Source organism: Gastrolobium bilobum, unplaced genomic scaffold (genome assembly GCF_033153095.1).
Source record: "Gastrolobium bilobum isolate Gb01-03AN ecotype WA unplaced genomic scaffold, APGP_CSIRO_Gbil_v1 utg183099, whole genome shotgun sequence".
Taxonomy (NCBI): domain Eukaryota; kingdom Viridiplantae; phylum Streptophyta; class Magnoliopsida; order Fabales; family Fabaceae; genus Gastrolobium; species Gastrolobium bilobum.
The window spans coordinates 1-25,491 of NW_026896688.1; the positions used below are offsets into that span (position 1 = coordinate 1).

The window sequence follows — 25,491 nt, forward strand, 5'->3', positions numbered from 1 at the left end:
CAGATGAATTTTGCTTCCAAAATCGATCTAATCCAGACCGCGAACACCCCTAGTGAATCATATGCTCGGAAAAAGAAAGAAAATGTGCATATGCTTTGGAATATTTTTTTAACGAAGGAGGTAATTTATTATTTAGATCTCTCATGAGTCATGATGATTAGGATTGGCTCATAAAATGCTAGATTGAAATTAATGTTAAACAAATTTGTTTATTATTAGTTAAAAGAATAGAAAAATATGTAATCATAATAAATTAATTCTAGATTGTAGTAAAAATCATCAAAACATAACCAATCACCAAACTAAATTCATAATTTTTATAAATATAATCGAAACAATTAGTAATTCATGAAAATTGTGAATTTAAAAATGTTTAAACCCAAAGTTTCTGGTTAGCTCATTACAAGTTGAGAAAAGTAAATTAAATGGATTGAGTAAACTAAACCAGATTAATTGATAAGATTCTTATAATCTCAAATACAACCCCCGGTATGTCGAGAGGTAAGGTTTGGACTCTACTTTCGCTTTGAGAATTTTGGTAAAATAAGAATAAAAATTTCAATAAATCCAACTAATAAAATTGATTAAATTTGCCCTCAATCACTCTCTCTCTCTCAGTCTTAAAAATAAAATATTTGAACCAAATTAGATTAGGACGTAAATTAGGTCCTAAATAACATAAGTTAAAACACAAATATTTTTTCAAAAACTAAATATTTTTTAAAAATCTAAATAACTTTAACTTTTATAAAAAGTACTTCTAAAATAAATAAAATATAAAAATATTTTTTTTGAAAACTCATCCAAACAATCATTTATTCTCATAGAAGTGAAACAAAGCACTTTTATTATTATTGTGAATTTAAATTGGAATCAAGGAATGGGAACACCCATTTATCAAGTATATATTATTTTATTTTTTAAAAATTCCTGATATGAATTAAGAGAAATCAAATAAAGGAAATTCAAGAAAAAACAAAGTCAGGTATTGGATGAAGGAAATTCCTAAGATAGAAATTAGGGAACAAATTAGGGAGAAAGTCAAGAAGAATATCAAAAATTTGTGTAAGGTCACTGTTCCCCCGCACTCCGGATTAGTCCCATAGCCGGCTCAAAGAGTCGAAGCTCGTGGGGATACCGGAGGGAGCCAACTCGCACTCAAGAGGAAATCACGCCTAATTTAGGCGTCACTCATCAGGTGTTGACATGTGTCATATTTTTTTTCAAAAAAAATATAATTTAATCATAAAACTTCTGAAGGCCATAATTTTTTACTCGGGTATCCAAATCGGGTAATTCTTTTTTTGATTCCACATAAATTTTCGAGATCGACGCAATAACATCTTATTTGACATATTTTATTTCTCACAAACATAATTTAAATTTAAATCAGGTAATCCTTCTTCCTTAGAGATTTAGAATATTTATTTAATTATTTCCTTTATTAATACAGATTTTTCAAATTAATTTTTGAGTTTAAATCAAAAATCAAATCTTTATTTTGTTTTCCTTATTAATAATAATTGTTATTTTTTAATTTAAATCACACATCAAATCTTGATTTATTTTTTATATTAAATCACAAACCCAAAACACAGAGACTTCTGAGTTTAAAAATGTGACACGTCACCAATGACGTCTAAATTAGGTTTCAATCAAGAGGCAATCACGCCTAATTTAGGTAATTTTATTTTTGAAAAATATTCATAAGCCATAATTAATTTCAGACCATAAATAATAACTTAGAAGCTTATAGCATTAATCATTAATTTTAAAAATAATATTCTTCTTCCTTAGAGATTTAGAATATTTATTTAATTATTTCCTTTATTTCTACAGATTTTTCAAAATGATTTTTTAGTTTAAGTCACAAATCAAATCTTTATTTTGTTTTCCTTATTAATAATAATTTTAATTTTAATTTTTAATTTAAATCACAAACCAAATTTTTGTTATAATAAAAAAATAATCAAAATTTTATTTATTTATTTATTTATATTAAATCACAAATCCAGAACTCAGAGGCTTCCGGGTTTAATGTTTCATATAATATTATTCTTGCAAATTTAAATTGTGTTTGTGAGAAATAAAATATGTCAAATGAGATCTCATTGCGTAGATCTCAAAAAGTTATGAGGAATTAAAAAAAGAATTACCTGATTTGGATACCCGAGTCAAAAGTTACGGCCTTCAGAAGTTTTATGATTAAATTATTTTTTTTTTGGAAAAAAAATATGACATGTGTCAATATCTGATAAATGACGCCTAAATTAAGTATGATTGCCTCTTGAGTGACGCCCAATTTAGGCGTCTTGAGTGACGCCCAAATTGGTCGTTATATTGTACAATAAATATATAATTATTTCCAAAACTGTAATAAATGCGTAATTAATTTATTAAAAAACATGGACTTAATTTTTTTGGCTAATCCCGTCAAAGCATTTGACGTATTAGGTCTTGAAGTTTGATAACTAATCATGTCTAATTTGTTGTCCTGCACAAGTTTGATAATCAGGTCTTGCTTGGGTTTTTTCTTAAAAAAAAAAAAGCTAAAAACAAATTAAGTGATAGGACCATGTTTAAATAATGAGTTTGATGTTTGTCATTTTAAATGACATAAGTTATATTATTTTAGGAGAGATATAGAGATAAGAAATGAAAATCATGGGAGAGAAAGTGAGTGATTTTTTTAATTTAAATTTTAAATAAAAAATAATTTCTTGTGTGAATCTCTCTATTAAAATGATGTAACATCTAGAGCGCTGACGAGGGCAGGGAGTAATCGCCGGTGCAAAGGGGCACAGACAAGGAGTGACTCCTGACAGGCTTCCAGTGTGGGGTTACATGCATGAATGAATCGAATCGACACCCGAAAGAGAAGAATTCCAAAGACTGTGCAGGTATGAGACTGCACAGTTTGAGAATAGCTTATAAGAATCAATTGGTACTACCTATACTAACAAGATGCATCTGCTTTTCGGTAGCCCGGATCGGAAGAACTCCACAGTTAGGTGTGCTTGACTAGGAGCAATTATGGGATGAGTGACCTCCTAGGAAGTTTTCCCGGGAAGTGTGCGAGTGAGGAAAAAGCACACTGAAAAGTCTCGTGTTAGTATGTGGGGATAGTCATTGATTCTTGAAGCGACCGGGCGTTACAAATGACATAACTTTATGTCATTTAAAATGACAAACACTTTCCACTTAAATAATATGGTGTTGAATTTAACTTGCTTTCTACTATGATAGGCACATTTTATGTATCTAATTGTATTTAAAAAGTTATAATTTATTCTAAATTATTTGTCACTTTAAGAAAAAAATATATTATTTTCTTAGCTCTACTTTATTTTTTTATTTCTACTTATTGGAATAATAATGATTTAATAGAGTGAAGGTGTAATATAATCAAACAAACTTATATTTTCATTAAATCGTAAAGAATTTAATGAATTATTTAATTTTTGTACAAATCTTTAAACAATGATTATTTTAAAACTAAAAAACTAAAAGAATTTGTGCTTTTAAATTTTGTATTATGTACTTTTAAATTTTGAAACAAAACTTTATCGTATTGTGTACTTTTAAATTTTGTATTTTAAGTATTTATATAGAAATTTTGACACAACCTATGCTTATCATATCAAGATAAATTAAATTAAAATATATTAAGTATAAATTTTATGAATTTTAATTATCATTTCATTTATGTTTATATTTTATTTTATTTTAAAAACAAGATATATTTTAAAGTTTTTTTAATAATTGGCATGATTAGATTTAATTTGATTTTAAATATATTAATTTAATATATTACTTTTAAATAATATATTAAATTAAATTAGTAGAGTCATTAATTTTTTGATTGATCCATCACTCCAAGGAGATATAATAATACTAATTCATATCTTTGAGATATATAAAATTGGCAAAAAAATTTAATTATTGCATTTTAATTAAATATTACGCATTTATGGCAGTTTTGGAAATAATTACGGATCTATTTTACAATGTGACGCCTCATTTAGGCATCTCTCACCTAAGGTTGACACGTGTCATTTTTATAAAAAAATAATAATAATTTAATCATAAAACTTCTGAAGGCCATAACTTTTGACTCGGGTATCCAATTCAGGTAATTGTTTTTTGATTCCACATAACTTTTCGAGATCTACGCAATGACATCTCATTTGATATATTTTATTTCTCACAAACATAATTTAAATTAAAATTAGGTAATCCTTATTCCTTAGAGATTCAGAATATTTATTGAATTATTTCATTTATTAATACAGATTTTTCAAATTGATTTTTGAGTTTAAATCACAAATCAAATCTTTATTTTATTTTCCTTATTAATAATAATTGTTACTTTTAATTTAAATAACAAACCAAATTTTTTTATAATAAAAATAAAAATAAAATTTAAATATAATCACACATCAAATCTTGATTAATTTTTTATATTAAATCACACACGCAGATTGGTTCACAATCCAAAACTGTAAAAAATTAAATCACATATCACAAATTTTATTTATTTTCTTCTATCAAATCACAATCCAAACCTCCAAAAAAAAAAATCACAATCCAAATTGCATAATTAATTAATTAAAATGCAATAATTAAATTTTTTTCCCATATAAAATTCTAAATCTAGCCTTTTAATTGGTTCCCACCGCCTCAGTTTCCATCGTTCTAACGCAACAACGTGAGAGAGACAGAGAAAGAAGAAACCTTATTTGTTGTTTTTCTTGTTTACCTTGTTGTTCTGTCCGATCAAACACTTCACTATTTTTTTTTCTTTCTCTTGTCGATCTACTCGACTTGTTTTCCAGCGAATTTTCCTAGGAAAATCTGGAGAACCGATAAAAGATGAAGAGAGTAAGGGATGAGGCTCCTCCAAAGAAAACGGTTGAATTTGAAGAAGCTATTAGTTTTGTGAACAAGATAAAGAAACGATTCCAAAGTGATGAGCATGTTTACAAATCGTTCTTGAACATTTCCAATATGTACCGCAAAGAGCATAAGGACATAGGTGAAATTTATAGTGAGGTTGCTACCCTGTTTAAGGATCATCGAGATTTGCTTGAGGAGTTCACTAGATTCTTACCAGATAGTTTCGCAGCACCTTCTACACAGCATGCTCCGGATGCTCGAAATTCATTGCAGCGCTTTAGTGAGCGGAGTTCTATGGCACCCATGATGCGGCAAATGCAAGTATATCGACGAAATAGGCTTCCTTCTCATGATCGTGAGCGTGATCTGAGTGTTGAACACCCTGAGATGGATGATGACAACACAATGATGAACATGCACAAGAAGCGGAGGAAACGTGAGAGTAAGGATATGAGGATTAATCGTGATCAAGATGAGAGAGAACCTGATCATATAAATGCTCAACAATTTCTTGAGGTATCCATTTCTCCCCTTTTTAACGGTTTTATTGGATGGTTCTTTCTCTCTACATTTTCATTTTCCTAGCTCATGGGGTTGGGTTTGCTAGAACTAATCTGACTCATAACTTATTACCCCAAAGTTATTGCTGATTATTTAGGACGAAAATGTTGTTTTCTGTTAGTTGAGTGTAATGCAGTTTTCTCAATCAACCTAGTTAGTTTGAGTATAAGAAGGAATTGGAGTGAATGTAAACTTATTTATATAACAGAATATAATTTTGTGACTGAGTAGGTTCCTTTTTTATTTTTTATTTTTATTTTTTAAGTTTGTTCTGTTTTTTTTTCTTTGTACGTTTCGTCTGTTCTAGTATGTGTTTATGTTTGTTGAGTAAATGTAAGTATGAGAGAGAGAGGGAGAGAGAGAGGATGAGGAGGAGAAAGAGAGAAGAGATCAGAGAAAGTTTCTGAGTGAGAACTGTGTTATTGACTTAAGATTAAACTGATTACAGTGTCCCCCCAGCTCAGCAAATCTAACTTCTAACAGAACCTGAGCAGGCACGAAACAAACTCTTAACAGTTCAGAAACTATATCACAAAACACAGAGTTGTCTTTTGCAGTATATATAGAAAGGATACTGATGCAGAGTAAATCATATGCGTTTACTCTATTATAGGCATTACATTTAAGAGAATAAACTTTAATTTAATATATAAGAATGTATTCTTCTTTTTTGCCCCTTTCTTTCATTCCCTATTTAGTACAGACGGCTTGTAATTCTTGATTTGTTTTTAAGATGGAAATTGTTATAGGATTCTTTGATGGACAACGATTAAAGTGCCACATTTTTTGTAAAAAATTATCTGAATGTCACATTTTGTAAATTTTTGTTCATAATGTCACGATACCTAACTCGCTTACAATACCTGGTGAGTTAGGCGTTGTCACATTTAGATGGGCGAACATTATTTATAGAATAAAAAATAATAATATTGTAAAGACTCATGTGAGATTTTTGTCAATATAAAATAATAACAGCAGGGATTTGAACTTGCAGCGCTTTCATGAGAAAAAGAAATCTGTCAAGAAAGCTGAAGGTTTTGGGTTGGCTTCAGACTTTTCTTCTAAGGAAGACAAGGATACCTTAAAGAACATGTATAGTCAAGCATTCAGTTTCTTTGAGAAAGTTAAGGAGAAGTTGAACAGTGCTGATGACTACCAAGCTTTCTTGAAGTGCCTTCATAATTTTTTCGTCAGTGAAATAATAAAAAGGAATGAATTGCAAAATTTGGTAACCGATTTACTTGGAAAGCATCTTGATCTTATGGTGGAATTCAATGATTTCTTGGAGTGTTTGGAAAATATTGATGGGTTCCTTGCTGGTGTCATGAGTAAAAAGTCACTAAGATCATCAAAGTTGGAGGACAAAGACAAAGACAAAGAGCAGAAGCGTGAGATGGATGGAGCTAAAGAGAAGGAAAGATACAGGGAGAAGGAGTACATGGGAAAATCCATTCAAGAACTTGACCTCAGTGACTGTAAACGTTGCACTCCCAGCTACCGGCTTCTACCTGCTGATTATCCAATTCCTACAGCTAGTCAGAGATCTGAGCTTGGTGCTCAAGTATTGAATGATCACTGGGTATCTGTGAGTTCAGGAAGTGAGGATTACTCTTCCGAACATATGTGCAGGAATCAGTACGAAGAGAGCTTGTTCAGATGTGAAGATGACAGATTTGAGCTGGACATGTTATTAGAGTCTGTGAGTTCTGCAGCTAAACGTGCAGAGGAATTATATAATAACATGAATGAAAATAAGATCAATATGGAGACTCTGAACCGTATTGAAGATTACTTTACTATTCAAAATTTAAGGTGCATTGAACGTCTATATGGTGACCATGGTCTTGACGTTATAGACATATTGCGTAAAAACCCAACTCGTGCGCTCCCTGTAATATTGACTCGACTGAAGCAGAAACAGGAGGAATGGAGTCGGTGTCGTTCAGATTTCAATAAAGTTTGGGCTGAAATTTATTCTAAAAATCACTTAAAGTGAAGCAGCAGAAAGAGGATGATATTCTTCAGTCTACTATTGCAGCTGGAAACAAATTAGTTCGGTATTCATGTGATATGAGAGTATGAATGAGGCTGATGGTAGAGTAACTGAGGTAAAGAATGTTCACCGGACTAGTGTAGCAGCCAGTGATAAAGAAAATGGATTATTTTTTGGAAGCTTCACAAGCTTCCACAAGCAGCCAGTGATTTTGGTTTTTCTGTTTATGTTTACTCACTTCAATTCTTTTTCATTACTGGTTTAATGAATTTTATTCAAGGTTAAAATAATAATAATTAAAATTGGTTCTTTTTCACTTCAATTCTTTTTCACTTCGGTATACGGGGTTCTATTATTTTTGTCACTTCAACCTTTGAACCGGAAAGAACAAACTCAAAAATTGAGTTTTTTGATCTATCTACAAATGTTATTATTTGTTTGTTTTATAAATCAATATGTAAAAAGTTCGAGTAATAAGGGACTCGATTATATTTAAGTGAAGTCTTAATTGTGAAAACGAAAAAACAGACATTAAGAGAATATTGTTCCTTTTGAGTAAGTTCACTCGACTCAACTCGAAATAATTGAAATTCAATGTATTTTTTAAATACTAAGAGTTTCTGGAAGAAAAAAAGTTGCGGGTTTTTTTCTACCAATTGGGGCCCTCCCTTCACCACCCCTTTGTTTTATAAAGAACAATGGACTATCAAGCCTCTCAGTTGGGGCGGTTATATTTATTATATTTTAGACGTACCACCCTTACTATCTAATTATTTATCAAAGTCGAAATCAGCAATAGTTTTTTTTTTCTTTCTATTTTTTTATTATTGATTTCAAATTGATATAACAATAACCAATCAAATAATAAGAGTGATAAGTCTAAAATAATAATAAATATAACTTTCTCCGCTTCTCAATTCGCTATAACCTTTTTTTCTCCATCCTAACCAAGTTAGTACTCTCAATTTGCCGTTGATTTTAGAGTACATAAAACATCTGGTGTGATTATGCACGTCAAAATTTTGTTCCGGCACACGCTATGCCATTTGTTTGATATGCCCTCGGTTACAATACTATTCTTAAGAAGTAAATTATTTTGAGATGATCAACATTATATTCATTTCGCTAATTACCATTTTCAAATAAAATACTTACATATTCATCATAGTTTAATGAGGCTACTATCCTCCAAAGGTCGCCCAAAACTTTTTACCTCAATAATAATAATAATTTTACAGTTGAATATAATATTTTCAATTATATGTTTTGGATTGAGAGTATGAATCGATGATAGAAATATGAATTATTTAAAATAAATAAAAATATATCGCTAAGCATATTTTTGAAAAAATGATAATTAATTAAAAATATCATGATTCATGAAGAAGTAATTATAAGGTCTAAACAGTAACTTCAGTCATCATAACCACAACTAACAAATATATACAGATTATAATTTATACATAATCGATACATTATTTTGCCGTGTGAAATTTTCCAAGCTCAATACTGTTAACACACAAATTGCAAGTTCTTCCTCACACATAACTTCCATGTAGGGATTTAAATGGATCAAATGGTCTATTAAGTGTTTATAATTCGGTCTAAGTAGGTTAGGTTTGACCTAGCTAATATATTTAGTAAAATAAAATAGGCTTGGACCTCAAAAAAAACTTGTTTAGAAAACATTTCCTTTTACAAATATTGACCTATACGTCAGTATATCGTATTATTTAATTGGAAGCTGATTGCTCTCATCTGGTGATGGAATTGTGCTCTGGGGGAAGACTTGTCGACCAGATGTTTAGGGAGGGCCCTTGTTCTGAACAGCGGGCTGCTAATATACTTAAGGAAGTGATGTTGGTCATCAAGTATTGTCATGATATGGGAGTTGTGCACAGAGATATCAAGCCTGAGAATATTCTGTGTAAAATTCCATCCTAGTCATTCTGTTAATAAAAAATGTCTAGGCAAGTTTGAAGAAGTTCATCATGATGAGCTTTCAACTGAATTGTACTTTACTAATGTTACCCTGTACATAGGAGTAAAAATTGGAGAGTTCAAATGGTCATCTCCCTTAAGTTTACTATGTTCAGTATTCAATTAAATTTGCTAGCGGTCTAAGAATAAGAGGTCCTAGAGAAAATGCTTATAATAGTTTGAAGCTAACCATTCATACTCTAAGGTCACTTTGTTTAATTTTTAAGCATTTAAAAATATCAGTAATTCAATTGACATATATATAAATACACACACATAAGTAAAAGATACATACATGCATACATGAGTAATTTATGCATAGCCTCATTGTCTAGAAATTTGCATTGCAGGTCAGAACTTGACGGGTTTGGCTGGGAGCCCTGCATATGTTGCACCAGAAGTGTTGTTGGGTAGATACTCAGAAAAGGCGGATATATGGAGTGCTGGAGTGCTCCTGCATGCTCTGTTGGTTGGTGTTCTTCCATTTAAAGGGGATTCACAAGAAGCAGTTTTTGAGGCTATTAAGAATTCCAAGCTAGAGTTCCAAACCGGGATGTGGGAATCAATATCTAAACCTGCACGAGATCTTGTTGGGAGAATGCTGACAAGGGATATTTCAGCAAGGATAACAGCTGATGAAGTACTTAGTAAGTTTATGGTAGATTATTAATGTTTTGTAGCGTGCTTTATCTCTCTTCCTCAATGATGAATACACCAAAGACTAGTTGTATTTGGTCTGATTTTTTGTTTTTTAATCTTGAAATAATTAAAATTAGAAATTTCCAAGTTTTGTTGAAAAGTATCTTTGCCGTTCACATGAATTCTTAATAATTAGAAGGATTGCCTTGTTTTGGTTGGGATAACAGTGGTGGGAATCTGTTAATTCTCACATACTTTTGTTAGTTTTTATTATGTGTTCTTCTATGTGGTTGAGGCTCTCTTTTTCTCCCTAATGTTTTTAAACAGGAAATAAAATGACAGTACTTTTAAGTTTTAAGAACTGTTCGATTGTTTGCATGTTAAATTAATATTATGTGGTTCAATTTCAGGACATCCATGGATATCTTTCTACACAGAACGTACATTGAAGATCCTGCCCGTTGAATCAAAGTTGAAGCACCAAAATGGAGCTGCTTGCCACAACTTTGTTGCTGCACCTGAACCTAGGTTAGGAAGAAACAGGATGGATGATGGGTTCCTTAATGAGGTTTCAAGCCTTTCTTCATCATCTGAAAGTTGCAATTCAGAATATCATGATGTTTGTGTGTGGATTGATGCACTTGCCAATGCAATTTCACATGTAAGGATATCTGAACCAAAGAAGAGCAAGTTGTGGGCAGTTCCAATTCATCAACAAGGTTTATATAACATGAGGGCTAACCTCTGTAAAGCATTTTGACCTACTGACAGGTTGACACCCCATAAACCACTATCTCTGCTGCTTTAGCTGGGGTTTTATAGTATACTTTGCCCAACACATTCTACAGTTGGCAAAAGTGGATTACATTTTTTTCCTCTAAATAATGATTACTGAGAAAACTCAGCTAGTTGTACAGAACCTGTGAATATGATATTAGTGTGTCACTGCATGTTTTTGCTCTTGCTGGAGCATGATAAATAGAATGCTATGATTTCACTTCAGTGAAAACTTGACCTACTCATATGTTTTTTTGGAAGATTTTAATCCGAAACCATGAGTGCATAAGCGTATGTTATCCCTCCCATAACGCTGCATGTGTACTTATTTAGTGTTGGCAATTTGTATTTCAAGACATACTTTTTTGTACAGATGGTAGCGAGGAGTTTGACCTTGAGTCAATTATATATAGCAATGGCGTTTACTTTGAAAATGGAGTTGACAGCTGCTTGCTTATTTTCACTGAAAAAAAAAGGAAAAAAAAGTACTTCTACTTGTGTTTAGAAGAGGCGAATCTTAACTACCAGGGGATAGATTTTGAAAGGCTATAAAATTTAGATTCTTTATCTGTTAAGGTGAGGTTAAGGGGTAATCGAGATAATAGGTAGGAACATATTTAGGAAGAGGGTATAGCTGAAAAAGGAAACATTAGATAATTCAATCCAAACCGAAAAAAAATTGGATTGGATCGGATCAGATCGGATCGGATTTGAAAACAAATTAAAACCGAATGCATGATTATATGATTAAACCGAAGGGATTGGATCGGATGAATTTTGCTTCCAAAATCGATCCAATCCAGACCGCGAACACCCCTAGTGAATCATATGCTCGGAAAAAGAAAGAAAATGTGCATATGCTTTGGAATATATTTTTAACGAAGGAGGTAATTTATTATTTAGATCTCTCATGAGTCATGATGATTAGGATTGGCTCATAAAATGCTAGATTGAAATTAATGTTAAACAAATTTGTTTATTATTAGTTAAAAGAATAGAAAAATATGTAATCATAATAAATTAATTCTAGATTGTAGTAAAAATCATCAAAACATAACCAATCACCAAACTGAATTAATAATTTTTATAAATATAATCAAAACAATTAGTAATTCATGAAAATTGTGAATTTAAAAAAGTTTAAACCCAAAGTTTCTGGTTAGCTCATTACAAGTTGAGAGAAAAGTAAATTAATATGGATTGAATTTTGGTAACTTAAACCAGATTAATTGATAAGTCATGACTCAATTTAACAACTCCGGTATCAATTTAACAACTCCGGTATCGAGGTATAAGTGTTTACCCTCCTTTCGCTTTGAGTCAACTATGTATTGTGGTAAAATAAGAATAAAAATTTCATGGATATATCTTAAACATAATTTACTAATAAAATTGATTCATGAATTTTTGCCCTCATTTTTACTCTCATGGCTCAAAGTATTCCGATCAAATCAGGAAAAAAGAGAGGGATTTAGTGTGTCCTTTTAAAGGACGTAAATATGTCCTTTTAGACATAAATAGTTTTGTCAATAAAGAGAGGACAAATGATATATTTTAATTAAAATACGAGATAATTCTCTTTTTGTTTTTATTAGAAGAATGGGATGATTCTCTATAATTTAACCTTATATTTGGATTGAGGGGAGACAAGGGAAGAAAGTTTTTAAAGTTTCAAATCTTTTATCAATTGACTGAAGAGAAAAAAAAATAAAGGAACTAAAATAATAGAAATAAAAAATTAAAAAAATTAAAGCATGTATGGGAGAAATATGTTTGGACGTCTACTTTTAAAAAGAGTAAAAGTCATAAAAAAAAGTTAAAAATCTTTTTTTTTTAAATGAAAATTTTAGCTTCTAAAAATAACATAAGTTAAAACACAAATATTTTTTCAAAAACTAAATATTTTTTAAAAATCTAAATAACATTAACTTTTATAAAAAGTACTTCTAAAATAAATAAAATATAAAAATATTTTTTTTGAAAACTCATCCAAACAATCACTTATTCTCATAGAAGTGAAACAGAGCACTTTTATTATTATTGTGAATTTAAATTGGAATCAAGGAATGGGAACACCCATTTATCAAGTATATATTATTTTATTTTTTAAAAATTCCTGATATGAATTAAGAGAAATCAAATAAAGGAAATTCAAGAAAAAACAAAGTCAGGTATTGGATGAAGGAAATTCCTAAGATAGAAATTAGGGAACAAATTAGGGAGAAAGTCAAGAAGAATATCAGAAATTTGTGTAAGGAAAAAAGTCCAATATGATGAATATTGAATGGTAATTAACCTGGTATTGACCAATCATAAAGGGGGAATAAATACCAATGATTTTCAGATTTCAAATTTGAATTACCATTTCAAAATCCAAGTTAAAGTTATTCATTAGTATTTTATAACAACTCCTACTTTATACATGTTCAATGTTAATATGATGACAATATTGAATGGTAATTAATATGATGAAAATGAGAAACGTGTGTAAGGAAAAAAGTCCAATTTCGTTAATATGATGACTATTAAATGGTAATTAATCTGATATTGAACAATATAAAGAAGGGAATAAATACCAATAATTTCCAGAATTCAATATTTGGATTACCATTTCGAAATCCAAATTAAAGTTATTCATTAGTTTTTTAAAACAGTTCCTACTTTATACACGTTCAATGCTTTTTCTTATATAATTTGACGATATTCATTTTTTTTCTTACTAGTTCATTATTTTTCTTACCTAATTTGACCCTGTTGATTTTTTTATTCCATAACATGTAATTTGTTATTCCCATGGGATTGGCGGTATCAGATTGATCAAAGTTAAGAGCAATATTAAAAAAAAACTTTTTATCTTTCTTTCTTTATTTTTTAACTTTTCAAAAATTTTAAAAATAGCAGAGGTGAAGATTAACGACCCGTTTGAATGAATTTTTTTTTCAAAAATTGCATTTTATAAGTAAAAAGATATATTTTTCACTATAAGTTATTTTAGATTTCTATTATAAAAAAAGCAAAAATTACAGTTACTTATATAATTATATATAATAAATAAAATTTACTGAAATGTAGCTGGGGCTCCGACCCTACCTAAGCATAATGTGGTTCCGCCACTGATGGGCAAGAAAAAAAAAAAAACCGTCTAACGTCCAAAAGAATGGCTCCACACAATGGCGGAGCCAGAATTTAACTTTAGTTGGGGCAAAAAATTTGACATGTCAAACATTTATCATAATTACACATACCTTTTATTTTTTAATAATATAATATATGATGATTTATATTATACATTTAAAAACATATTCTGAGATCAATTAGAATAATGTTTGGTTCATTACTTATTATGTTGTGGGAGGAAAGTGAAATTTTATGTTTGAAATGTTTATCGAAAAAGTTAGTGCATTTTTGTATGTTTGCTCTGATATATAATCAACGACAATTAGGCTGCGCATGACAATCATTCTGATTCCTGGCATTGTTTCTGAAAAGGAATGATTCTTTTCTATTTCTGTGCCTTGGAACAATTCTGAGAATCAGAATTACGTTTGTTAACATATTTTATTTTTATTCCGAGAATCAGAATTACGTTTGATAACACATTTTTTTTATTCCGATAATCAAAATTACGTTTGATAACACAATAAAAATCTATTTCTTTACTTTTGTTTATAGATTTCATCAACTGTATAAAATTGCAAATGACAATAGATTTTAACCGAAATACTAAATTTTATATTTAAAAAATTATATAAAAATTTATAATATTTTATTATATAGTTTTTTTTACGACAATTGCTAATATATAGTTTTAACTATTATTTTTCAATCGTATTCACAATTCACATTTTTTTTTCTCATTCCCTTGACCATTTTATTTTTTAATATCATATGCTAATATATAGTTGTCATGCCTTAACCTCATCTTTGGATTGAGAGGAGAAAATGGAAAAAAGTTTTTAAAGTTTCAAATCTTTTCTCAATTGACTGAAGAGAAGAAAAATAAAGCAACTACAATAATAGAAATCAAAAATTAAAAAAAAATTAGCGTCATCTCTTTCTTAATCTTTTCTCTCATTTTCTTCCATGTCATTAAAAATTTATTAGGGCCGTTTGGATGGATTTTTCTCTCTCAAAAAGTTGTCTTTCTTCAGAAAAAAAAAGCATGTATGAAAAAATATGTTTGGACGCATGCTTTTAAAAAAAGCAAAAGTCATAAAAAAAAGTCAAAAATCTATTTATTTTTTTAAACTGAAAATTTTAACTTCTAAAAATAACATAAGTCAAATATTTTTTCAAAAACTAAATATTTATTAAAAATTTAAATAACTTTAACTTTTATAAAAAGCACTTCTAAAATAAGTAAGGTATAATTTTTAATTTTTTTGAAAACTCATCCAAATAAACACTTATTTCCGTTGAAGTGAAACAGAGCACTTTTATTATTATTGTGAAGGAATGGAAACACCCATTATCAAGTATATATTATTTTATTTTTAAAAAATTCCTGATATGAGTTGACAGCAATGGCGTTTACTTTGAAAATGGAGTTGACAGCTGCTTGCTTATTTTCACTGAAAAAAAAAGGAAAAAAAAGTACAGCTACTTGTGTTTAGAAGAGGCGAATCTTAACTACCGGGGGATAGATTTTGAAAGGCTATAAAAGTTGAGATTCTTTATCTGTTAAGGTGAGTTTAAGGGGTAATCTAGATAATAGGTAGGAACATATTTAGGAAGAGGGTATAGTTGAAAAAGGAAACATTAGATAATTCAATCCAAACCGAAAAAAATTGGATTGGATCGGATCGGATCGGATTTGAAAACAAATCAAAACCGAAGGGATGATTATATGATCAAAACGAAGGGATTGGATCGGATGAATTTTGCTTCCAAAATCGATCCAATCCAGACCGCGAACACCCCTAGTGAATCATATGCTCGGAAAAAGAAAGAAAAGGTGCATATGCTTTGGAATATTTTTTTAACGAAGAGGGTAATTTATTATTTAGATCTCTCATGAGTCATGATGATTAGGATTGGCTCATAAAATGCTAGATTGAAATTAATGTTAAACAAATTTGTTTATTATTAGTTAAAAGAATAGAAAAATATGTAATCATAATAAATTAATTCTAGATTGTAGTAAAAATCATCAAAACATAACCAATCACCAAACTGAATTCATAATTTTTATAAATATAATCAAAACAATTAGTAATTCATGAAAATTGTGAATTTAAAAATGTTTAAACCCAAAGTTTCTGGTTAGCTCATTACGAGTTGAGAGAAAAGTAAATTAATATGGATTGAATTTTGGTAACTTAAACCAGATTAATTGATAAGTCATGACTCAATTTAACAACTCCGGTATCGAGGTATAAGTGTTTACTCTACTTTCGCTTTGAGTCAACTATGTATTATGGTAAAATAAGAATAAAAATTTCATGGATATATCTTAAACATAATTTACTAATAAAATTGATTCATGAATTTTTGCCCTCATTTTTACTCTCATGGCTCAAAGTATTCCGATCAAATCAGGAAAAAAGAGAGGGATTTAGTGTGTCCTTTTAAAGGACGTAAATTATGTCCTTTTAGACATAAATAGTTTTGTCAATAAAGAGAGGACAAATGATATATTTTAATTAAAATACGAGATAATTCTCTTTTTGTTTTTATTAGAAGAACGGGATGATTCTCTATAATTTAACCTTATCTTTGGATTGAGGGGAGAAAAGGGAAGAAAGTTTTTAAAGTTTCAAATCTTTTATCAATTAACTGAAGAGAAAAAAAAATAAAGGAACTAAAATAATAGAAATAAAAAATTAAAAAAATTAGCATCATCTTTTTTTTTATCTTTTTTTCTCATTTTCTTCCATGTCATTAAAAAATTATTAGGGCCTCTTTGGATGGGTTTTTCTCTCTTCAAAAGTTGTTTTACTTCAGGAAAAAAAAACATGTATGGGAGAAATATGTTTGGACGTCTACTTTTAAAAAGAGTAAAAGTCATAAAAAAAAGTTAAAAATCTTTTTTTTAAAATGAAAATTTTAGCTTCTAAAAATAACATAAGTTAAAACACAAATATTTTTTCAAAAACTAAATATTTTTTAAAAATCTAAATAACTTTAACTTTTATAAAAAGTACTTCTAAAATAAATAAAATATAAAATTATTTTTTTTGAAAACTCATCCAAACAATCATTTATTCTCATAGAAGTGAAACAGAGCACTTTTATTATTATTGTGAATTTAAATTGGAATCAAGGAATGGGAACACCCATTTATCAAGTATATATTATTTTATTTTTTAAAAATTCCTGATGTGAATTAAGAGAAATCAAATAAAGGAAATTCAAGAAAAAACAAAGTCAGGTATTGGATGAAGGAAATTCCTAAGGTAGAAATTAGGGAACAAATTAGGGAGAAAGTCAAGAAGAATATCAGAAATTTGTGTATGGTCACTGTTCCCCCGCACTCCGGATTAGTCCCATAGCCGGCTCAAAGAGTCGAAGCTCGTGGGGATACCGGAGGGAGCCAACTCGCACTCAAGAGGCAATCACGCCTAATTTAGGCGTCACTATCAGGTGTTGACATGTGTCATATTTTTTTTCAAAAAAATATAATTTAATCATAAAACTTCTGAAGGCCATAATTTTTTACTCGGGTATCCAAATCGGGTAATTCTTTTTTTGATTCCACATAAATTTTCGAGATCTACGCAATAACATCTTATTTGACATATTTTATTTCTCACAAACATAATTTAAATTTAAATCATAATCCTTCTTCCTTAGAGATTTAGAATATTTATTTAATTATTTCCTTTATTAATACAGATTTTTCAAATTGATTTTTGAGTTTAAATCACAAATCAAATCTTTATTTTGTTTTCCTTATTAATAATAATTGTTATTTTTTAATTTAAATCACACATCAAATCTTGATTTATTTTTTATATTAAATCACAAACCCAAAACACAGAGGCTTCTGAGTTTAAAAATGTGACACGTGTCAACACCTGACACGTCACCAATGACGTCTAAATTGGGTTTCAATCAAGAGGCAATCACGCCTAATTTAGGTAATTTTATTTTTGAAAAAAATTCATAAGCCATAATTAATTTCAGACCATAAATAATAACTTAGAAGCTTATAGCATTAATCATTAATTTCAAAAATAATATTCTTCTTCCTTAGAGATTTAGAATATTTATTTAATTATTTCCTTTATTTCTACAGATTTTTCAAAATGATTTTTTAGTTTAAGTCACAAATCAAATCTTTATTTTGTTTTCCTTATTAATAATAATTTTAATTTTAATTTTTAATTTAAATCACAAACCAAATTTTTGTTATAATAAAAAAATATTATTAAAAAAAAATTAAATCACAAATCAAAATTTTATTTATTTATTTATATTAAATCACAAATCCAGAACTCAGAGGCTTCCGGGTTTAACGTTTCTTATAATATTATTCTTGCAAATTTAAATTGTGTTTATGAGAAATAAAATATGTCAAATGAGATCTCATTGCGTAGATCTCGAAAAGTTATGAGGAATTAAAAAAAGAATTACCTGATTTGGATACCCGAGTCAAAAGTTACGGCCTTCAGAAGTTTTATGATTAAATTATTATTTTTTTGGAAAAAAAAATATGACACGTGTTAATATCTGATAAATGACGCCTAAATTAAGTATGATTGCCTCTTGAGTGACGCCCAATTTAGGCGTCTTGAGTGACGCCCAAATTGGTCATTATATTGTACAATAAATATATAATTATTTCCAAAACTGTAATAAATGCGTAATTAATTTATTAAAAAACATGGACTTAATTTTTTTGGCTAATCCCGTCAAAGCATTTGACGTATTAGGTCTTGAAGTTTGATAACTAATCATGTCTAATTTGTTGTCCTGCACAAGTTTGATTATCAGGTCTTGCTTGGGTTTTTTTTTCTTAAAAAAAGAAGAAGCTAAAAACAAATTAATTTTGATAAAAAATAATTTCTTGTGTGAATCTCTCTATTAAAATGATGTAACATCTAGAGCGCTGACGAGGGCAGGGAGTAATCGCCGGTGCAAAGGGGCACGGACAAGGAGCGGCTCCTGACAGGCTTCCAGCGTGGGGTTACATGCATGAATGAATCGAATCGACACCCGAAAGAGAAGAATTCCAAAGACTGTGCAGGTATGAGACTGCACAGTTTGAGAATAGCTTATAAGAATCAATTGGTACTACCTATACTAACAAGATGCATCTGCTTTTCGGTAGCCCGGATCGGAAGAACTCCACAGTTAGGTGTGCTTGACTAGGAGCAATTATGGGATGAGTGACCTCCTAGGAAGTTTTCCCGGGAAGTGTGCGAGTGAGGAAAAAGCACACTGAAAAGTCTCGTGTTAGTATGTGGGGATAGTCATTGATTCTTGAAGCGACTGGGCGTTACAAATGACATAACTTTATGTCATTTAAAATGACAAACACTTTCCACTTAAATAATATGGTGTTGAATTTAACTTGCTTTCTACTATGATAGGCACATTTTATGTATCTAATTGTGTTTAAAAAGTTATAATTTATTCTAAATTATTTGTCACTTTAAAAAAAATATATATTATTTTCTTAGCTCTACTTTATTTTTTTATTTCTACTTATTGGAATAAGAATGATTTAATAGAGTGAAGGTGTAATATAATCAAATAAACTTATATTTTCATTAAATCGTAAAGAATTTAATGAATTATTTAATTTTTATACAAATCTTTAAACAATGATTATTTTAAAACTAAAAGTGCTTTTAAATTTTGTATTATGTACTTTTAAATTTTGAAACAAAACTTTATCGTATTGTGTACTTTTAAATTTTGTATTTTATGTATTTATATAGAAATTTTGACACAACCTATGCTTATCATATCAGGATAAATAAAATTAAAATATATTAAGTATAAATTTTATGAATTTTAATTATCATTTCATTTATGTTTTTATTTTATTTTATTTGAAAAACAAGATATATTTTAAAGTTTTTTTAATAATTGGCATGATTAGATTTAATTTGATTTTAAATATATTACTTTTAAATAATATATTAAATTAAATTAGTAGAGTCATTAATTTGTTGATTGATCCATCACTCCAAGGAGATATAATAATACTAATTCATATCTTTGAGATATATAAAATTGGCAAAAAAATTTAATTATTGCATTTTAATTAAATATTACGCATTTATGGCAGTTTTGGAAATAATTACGGATCTATTTTACAATGTGACGCCTCATTACCTAAGGTTGACACGTGTCATTTTTTATAAAAAAATAATAATAATTTAATCATAAAACTTCTGAAGGCCATAACTTTTGACTCGGGTATCCAATTCAGGTAATTGTTTTTTGATTCCACATAACTTTTCGAGATCTACGCAATGACATCTCATTTGATATATTTTATTTCTCACAAACATAATTTAAATTTAAATTAGGTAATCCTTATTCCTTAGAGATTTAGAATATTTATTGAATTATTTCATTTATTAATACAGATTTTTCAAATTGATTTTTGAGTTTAAATCACAAATCAAATCTTTATTTTATCTTCCTTATTAATAATAATTGTTACTTTTAATTTAAATAACAAACCAAATTTTTTTATAATAAAAATAAAAATAAAATTTAAATATAATCACACATCAAATCTTGATTAATTTTTTATATTAAATCACACACGCAGATTGGTTCACAATCCAAAACTGTAAAAAATTAAATCACATATCACAAATTTTATTTATTTTCTTCTATCAAATCACAATCCAAACCTCCAAAAAAAAAATCACAATCCAAATTGCATAATTAATTAATTAAAATGCAATAATTAAATTTTTTTCCCATATAAAATTCTAAATCTAGCCTTTTAATTGGTTCCCACCGCCTCAGTTTCCATCGTTCTAACGCAACAACGTGAGAGAGACAGAGAAAGAAGAAACCTTATTTGTTGTTTTTCTTGTTTACCTTGTTGTTCTGTCCGATCAAACACTTCACTATTTTTTTTTCTTTCTCTTGTCGATCTACTCGACTTGTTTTCCAGCGAATTTTCCTAGGAAAATCTGGAGAACCGATAAAAGATGAAGAGAGTAAATGAACATGCACAAGAAGTGGAGGAAACGTGAGAGTAAGGATATAAGGATTAATCGTGATCAGGATGAGAGAGAACCTGATCATATAAATGCTCAACAATTCCTTGCTGGTGTCATGAGTAAAAAGTCACTAAGATCATCAAAGTTGGAGGACAAAGACAAAGACAAAGAGCAGAAGCGTGAGATGGATGGAGCTAAAGAGAAGGAAAGATACAGGGAGAAGGAGTACATGGGAAAATCCATTCAAGAACTTGACCTCAGTGACTGTAAACGTTGCACTCCCAGCTACCGGCTTCTACCTGCTGATTATCCAATTCCTACAGCTAGTCAGAGATCTGAGCTTGGTGCTCAAGTATTGAATGATCACTGGGTATCTGTGAGTTCAGGAAGTGAGGATTACTCTTCCGAACATATGTGCAGGAATCAGTACGAAGAGAGCTTGTTCAGATGTGAAGATGACAGATTTGAGCTGGACATGTTATTAGAGTCTGTGAGTTCTGCAGCTAAACGTGCAGAGGAATTATATAATAACATGAATGAAAATAAGATCAATATGGAGACTCTGAACCGTATTGAAGATTACTTTACTGTTCAAAATTTAAGGTGCATTGAACGTCTATATGGTGACCATGGTCTTGACGTTATAGACATATTGCGTAAAAACCCAACTCGTGCGCTCCCTGTAATATTGACTCGACTGAAGCAGAAACAGGAGGAATGGAGTCGGTGTCGTTCAGATTTCAATAAAGTTTGGGCTGAAATTTATTCTAAAAATCACTTAAAGTGAAGCAGCAGAAAGAGGATGATATTCTTCAGTCTACTATAGCAGCTAGAAACAAATTAGTTCGGTATTCATGTGATATGAGAGTATGAATGAGGCTGATGGTAGAGTAACTGAGGTAAAGAATGTTCACCGGACTAGTGTAGCAGCCAGTGATAAAGAAAATGGATTATTTTTTGGAAGCTTCACAAGCTTCCACAAGCAGCCAGTGATTTTGGTTTTTCTGTTTATGTTTACTCACTTCAATTCTTTTTCATTACTGGTTTAATGAATTTTATTCAAGGTTAAAATAATAATAATTAAAATTGGTTCTTTGTCACTTCAATTCTTTTTCACTTCGGTATACGGGGTTCTATTATTTTTGTCACTTCAACCTTTGAACCGGAAAGAACAAACTCAAAAATTGAGTTTTTTGATCTATCTACAAATGTTATTATTTGTTTGTTTTATAAATCAATATGTAAAAAGTTCGAGTAATAAGGGACTCGATTATATTTAAGTGAAGTCTTAATTGTGAAAACGAAAAAACAGACATTAAGAGAATATTGTTCCTTTGAGTAAGTTCACTCGACTCAACTCGAAATAATTGAAATTCAATGTATTTTTTAAATACTAAGAGTTTCTGGAAGAAAAAAAGTTGCGGGTTTTTTTCTACCAATTGGGGCCCTCCCTTCACCACCCCTTTGTTTTATAAAGAACAATGGACTATCAAGCCTCTCAGTTGGGGCGGTTATATTTATTATATTTTAGACGTACCACCCTTACTATCTAATTATTTATCAAAGTCGAAATCAGCAATAGTTTTTTTTTTCTTTCTATTTTTTTATTATTGATTTCAAATTGATATAACAATAACCAATCAAACAATAAGAGTGATAAGTCTAAAATAATAATAAATATAACTTTCTCCGCTTCTCAATTCGCTATAACCTTTTTTTCTCCATCCTAACCAAGTTAGTACTCTCAATTTGCCGTTGATTTTAGAGTACATAAAACATCTGGTGTGATTATGCACGTCAAAATTTTGTTCCGACACACGCTATGCCATTTGTTTGATATGCCCTCGGTTACAATACTATTCTTAAGAAGTAAATTATTTTGAGATGATCAACATTATATTCATTTCGCTAATTACCATTTTCAAATAAAATACTTACATATTCATCATAGTTTAATGAGGCTACTATCCTCCAAAGGTCGCCCAAAACTTTTTACCTCAATAATAATAATAATTTTACAGTTGAATATAATATTTTCAGTTATATGTTTTGGATTGAGAGTATGAATCGATGATAGAAATATGAATTATTTAAAATAAATAAAAATATATCGCTAAGCATATTTTTGAAAAAATGATAATTAATTAAAAATATCATGATTCATGAAGAAGTAATTATAAGGTCTAAACAGTAACTTCAGTCATCATAACCACAACTAAAAAATATATACAGATTATAATTTATACATAATCGATACATTATTTTGCCGTGTGAAATTTTCCAAGCTCAATACTGTTAACACACAAATTGCAAGTTCTTCCTCACACATAACTTCCATGTAGGGATTTAAATGGATCAAATGGTCTATTAAGTGTTTATAATTCGGTCTAAGTAGGTTAGGTTTGACCTAGCTAATATATTTAGTAAAATAAAATAGGCTTGGACCTCAAAAAAAACTTGTTTAGAAAACATTTCCTTTTACAAATATTGACCTATACGTCAGTATATCGTATTATTTAATTTAATTCCAAAAAATATTTTATATAAAAACGTATTTAGGCCAAAACCTAATCACTCTTAATTTCTATTTAATTTAGTGGTAATTATCTTATGTTTTATGGGCTGAATTTTATTAAAGTGCAGGTTAACTTTGGGCCAAATTTAAAGAAGTAAGTCCAAGTTGATAAAAAGAGGTAAAAGAAAAGAAATTTTAACTTTTTGCAAATTATTTTTCTTTTTATACCAAAAAGGACACATGGCAATAAAAGATGATCAACATTATAATCATTTCACTAATTACCACTTTCAATGAGGGACAACATCAATTTGAAGATATTTTTTTTTTTTTAAAGTAGTCTTTGTTTTGTAAAAAGGAGTGGAAGTCAGATTTTCATGTTGAAGAGAGAATTCAGTTTTTAGTTGTAATCAGTTTTTACATTTTGAGCGCTTTAGTTTTCTTTGAGAGTTTCTTGGAGATACATGCATTTTTCTTCTATTTATCAAAGGATTAATTCAAAATCAACAACAGTTATTTTTTTCTTCTATTTTTCTATTGTTGATTTCAAATTAATATAACGGTACCTAATCAGATAATAAGTCTAAAATGATAATAAATATAACTTTCTCCGCTTCATAATTCGCTATAATCTTTTTTTTAAAAAAATTATAATTGAATTAATAAATAAATCATCTGATCCATATGCACGTCAAAATTTTGTCCGGCATATGTTATGCCATTTGTTTGACATGCACTCTGTTACAACACTAACTTAAGAAGTCATAATAACCACCAAAAAAAAAATTTATGAGATGATCAACATTATAATCATTTCACTAATTACCACTTTCAAATAAAATACTTTTGCATCATGTGAAATTTTCTACTGCTCATACTGTTAACACCCACAACCTAACCTACGTAATGCAACATTAATGGTAAAGATCTATTTTAATCCAAAACCTTAATATATTAGGTGATATTACATTAATAATTTTATATCTTTCTAACATTAATCACTATACCACAAGTATATATTTATCAAAATACTTTTATTACTACATTTATTATATATTCTTATATAATTCAATTAGGTAATTCAACCAGCAAGTTCAACAAGTGATTCATAGATTGAGCCAATGACTTGTCAACTTAGTATCTCAACCGAATTGATAATCAGTTTAATAACATTGGCTCACCTATTAACAAAATTCTTTTAATCACACATAAACCCAACTAAATATGGGCTCTATATGTACACACACAAAAATAAATAAAAAAATATGAGCTCTACATCACGAGAATTGGTTGCTATAATAAGTCTTAAATGAAACTCCAAATGTGATGAACTCATCTCTAAGACAATCTAAAACAAAGTGCTTTGTGTTAGATGTCATATTGGATCCATTTAGAAGGCCTAACTTATCACTTCATTGAAGGATAAAGCTCTTTTTATACTTCACTCTTCAGTGACAAAGCCACATTGGGGTTAGCTAGTGCCTTGGCACTAGATAATTTTCAAACTTTTTAGAATTTGTTGGCATAGGAAAAGGCTAAAATTTAGTAGTTATGCAAAACAGATAAAAGGAGCAGGGGATAAATTTTTGAGGAGCTCGCACAAAGATGTTGCAAGATTTCTTGAAGAAGATCCATTCCTTTGTCTCCATTCTGTGTGGATCCCTTACATGCTTTAGAAACTCCCTACGTTTTCTAAGAGCTTGTAACCTCTCATAAACATGATCAACCTCCTCTTCAAAGGACACCTTCATACTATCCATTTCAAGTGTAGGAAATGAGTTTTGCATATCAAGTCTTTGTCACCTGGTCTTGATGAAAGCTCAATCAAGTTAAATTCATCAAGGAATTGCTCATTATATCACCACTGCGATAAGTTTTTCCCTCAATGCTTTGAACTCATCTAGAATGGATACCTTCTCTTCCTCAAATTCTGCCAATGAATTATCAACAACACTTATATACTTTGCACAGTCTATTGCCATCTTCTCCAAATTTGA

The 25,491-nt window shown here is 29.4% G+C and overlaps 2 protein-coding genes across 2 annotated transcripts; both read left to right on the plus strand.

Moving 5' to 3' along the window:
- Positions 1 to 4,872: 4,872 nt before the first annotated feature.
- LOC133301443 (paired amphipathic helix protein Sin3-like 2) lies at positions 4,873 to 7,990 on the plus strand. The gene is made up of 2 exons (XM_061501068.1): positions 4,873 to 5,412; positions 6,464 to 7,990. Exons 1-2 carry the CDS (start codon positions 4,873 to 4,875, stop codon positions 7,451 to 7,453), a joined length of 1,530 nt encoding a protein of 509 aa, XP_061357052.1. The 3' UTR covers positions 7,454 to 7,990.
- A 1,224-nt stretch (positions 7,991 to 9,214) lies between these two features.
- On the plus strand, positions 9,215 to 10,991 carry LOC133301442 (serine/threonine-protein kinase PEPKR2-like). Its single transcript, XM_061501067.1, has 3 exons — positions 9,215 to 9,377; positions 9,781 to 10,077; positions 10,480 to 10,991. Exons 1-3 carry the CDS (start codon positions 9,215 to 9,217, stop codon positions 10,827 to 10,829), a joined length of 810 nt encoding a protein of 269 aa, XP_061357051.1. The 3' UTR covers positions 10,830 to 10,991.
- The last annotated feature ends 14,500 nt before the right edge of the window (positions 10,992 to 25,491 follow it).

What these genes read in the sequence shown, in the direction of transcription:
- LOC133301442 (XM_061501067.1), top strand. Translation starts at nt 9,215, where the DNA reads ATGGAATTGTGCTCTGGGGGAAGACTTGTCGACCAGATGTTTAGGGAG. An exon ending in CAAGCCTGAGAATATTCTGT is followed by an intron (nt 9,378 to 9,780) that starts GTAAAATTCCAT and finishes TTTGCATTGCAG; the next exon opens with GTCAGAACTTGACGGGTTTG. An exon ending in AACAGCTGATGAAGTACTTA is followed by an intron (nt 10,078 to 10,479) that starts GTAAGTTTATGG and finishes GTTCAATTTCAG; the next exon opens with GACATCCATGGATATCTTTC.
- LOC133301443 (XM_061501068.1), top strand. Translation starts at nt 4,873, where the DNA reads ATGAAGAGAGTAAGGGATGAGGCTCCTCCAAAGAAAACGGTTGAATTT. An exon ending in ATGCTCAACAATTTCTTGAG is followed by an intron (nt 5,413 to 6,463) that starts GTATCCATTTCT and finishes CGCTTTCATGAG; the next exon opens with AAAAAGAAATCTGTCAAGAA.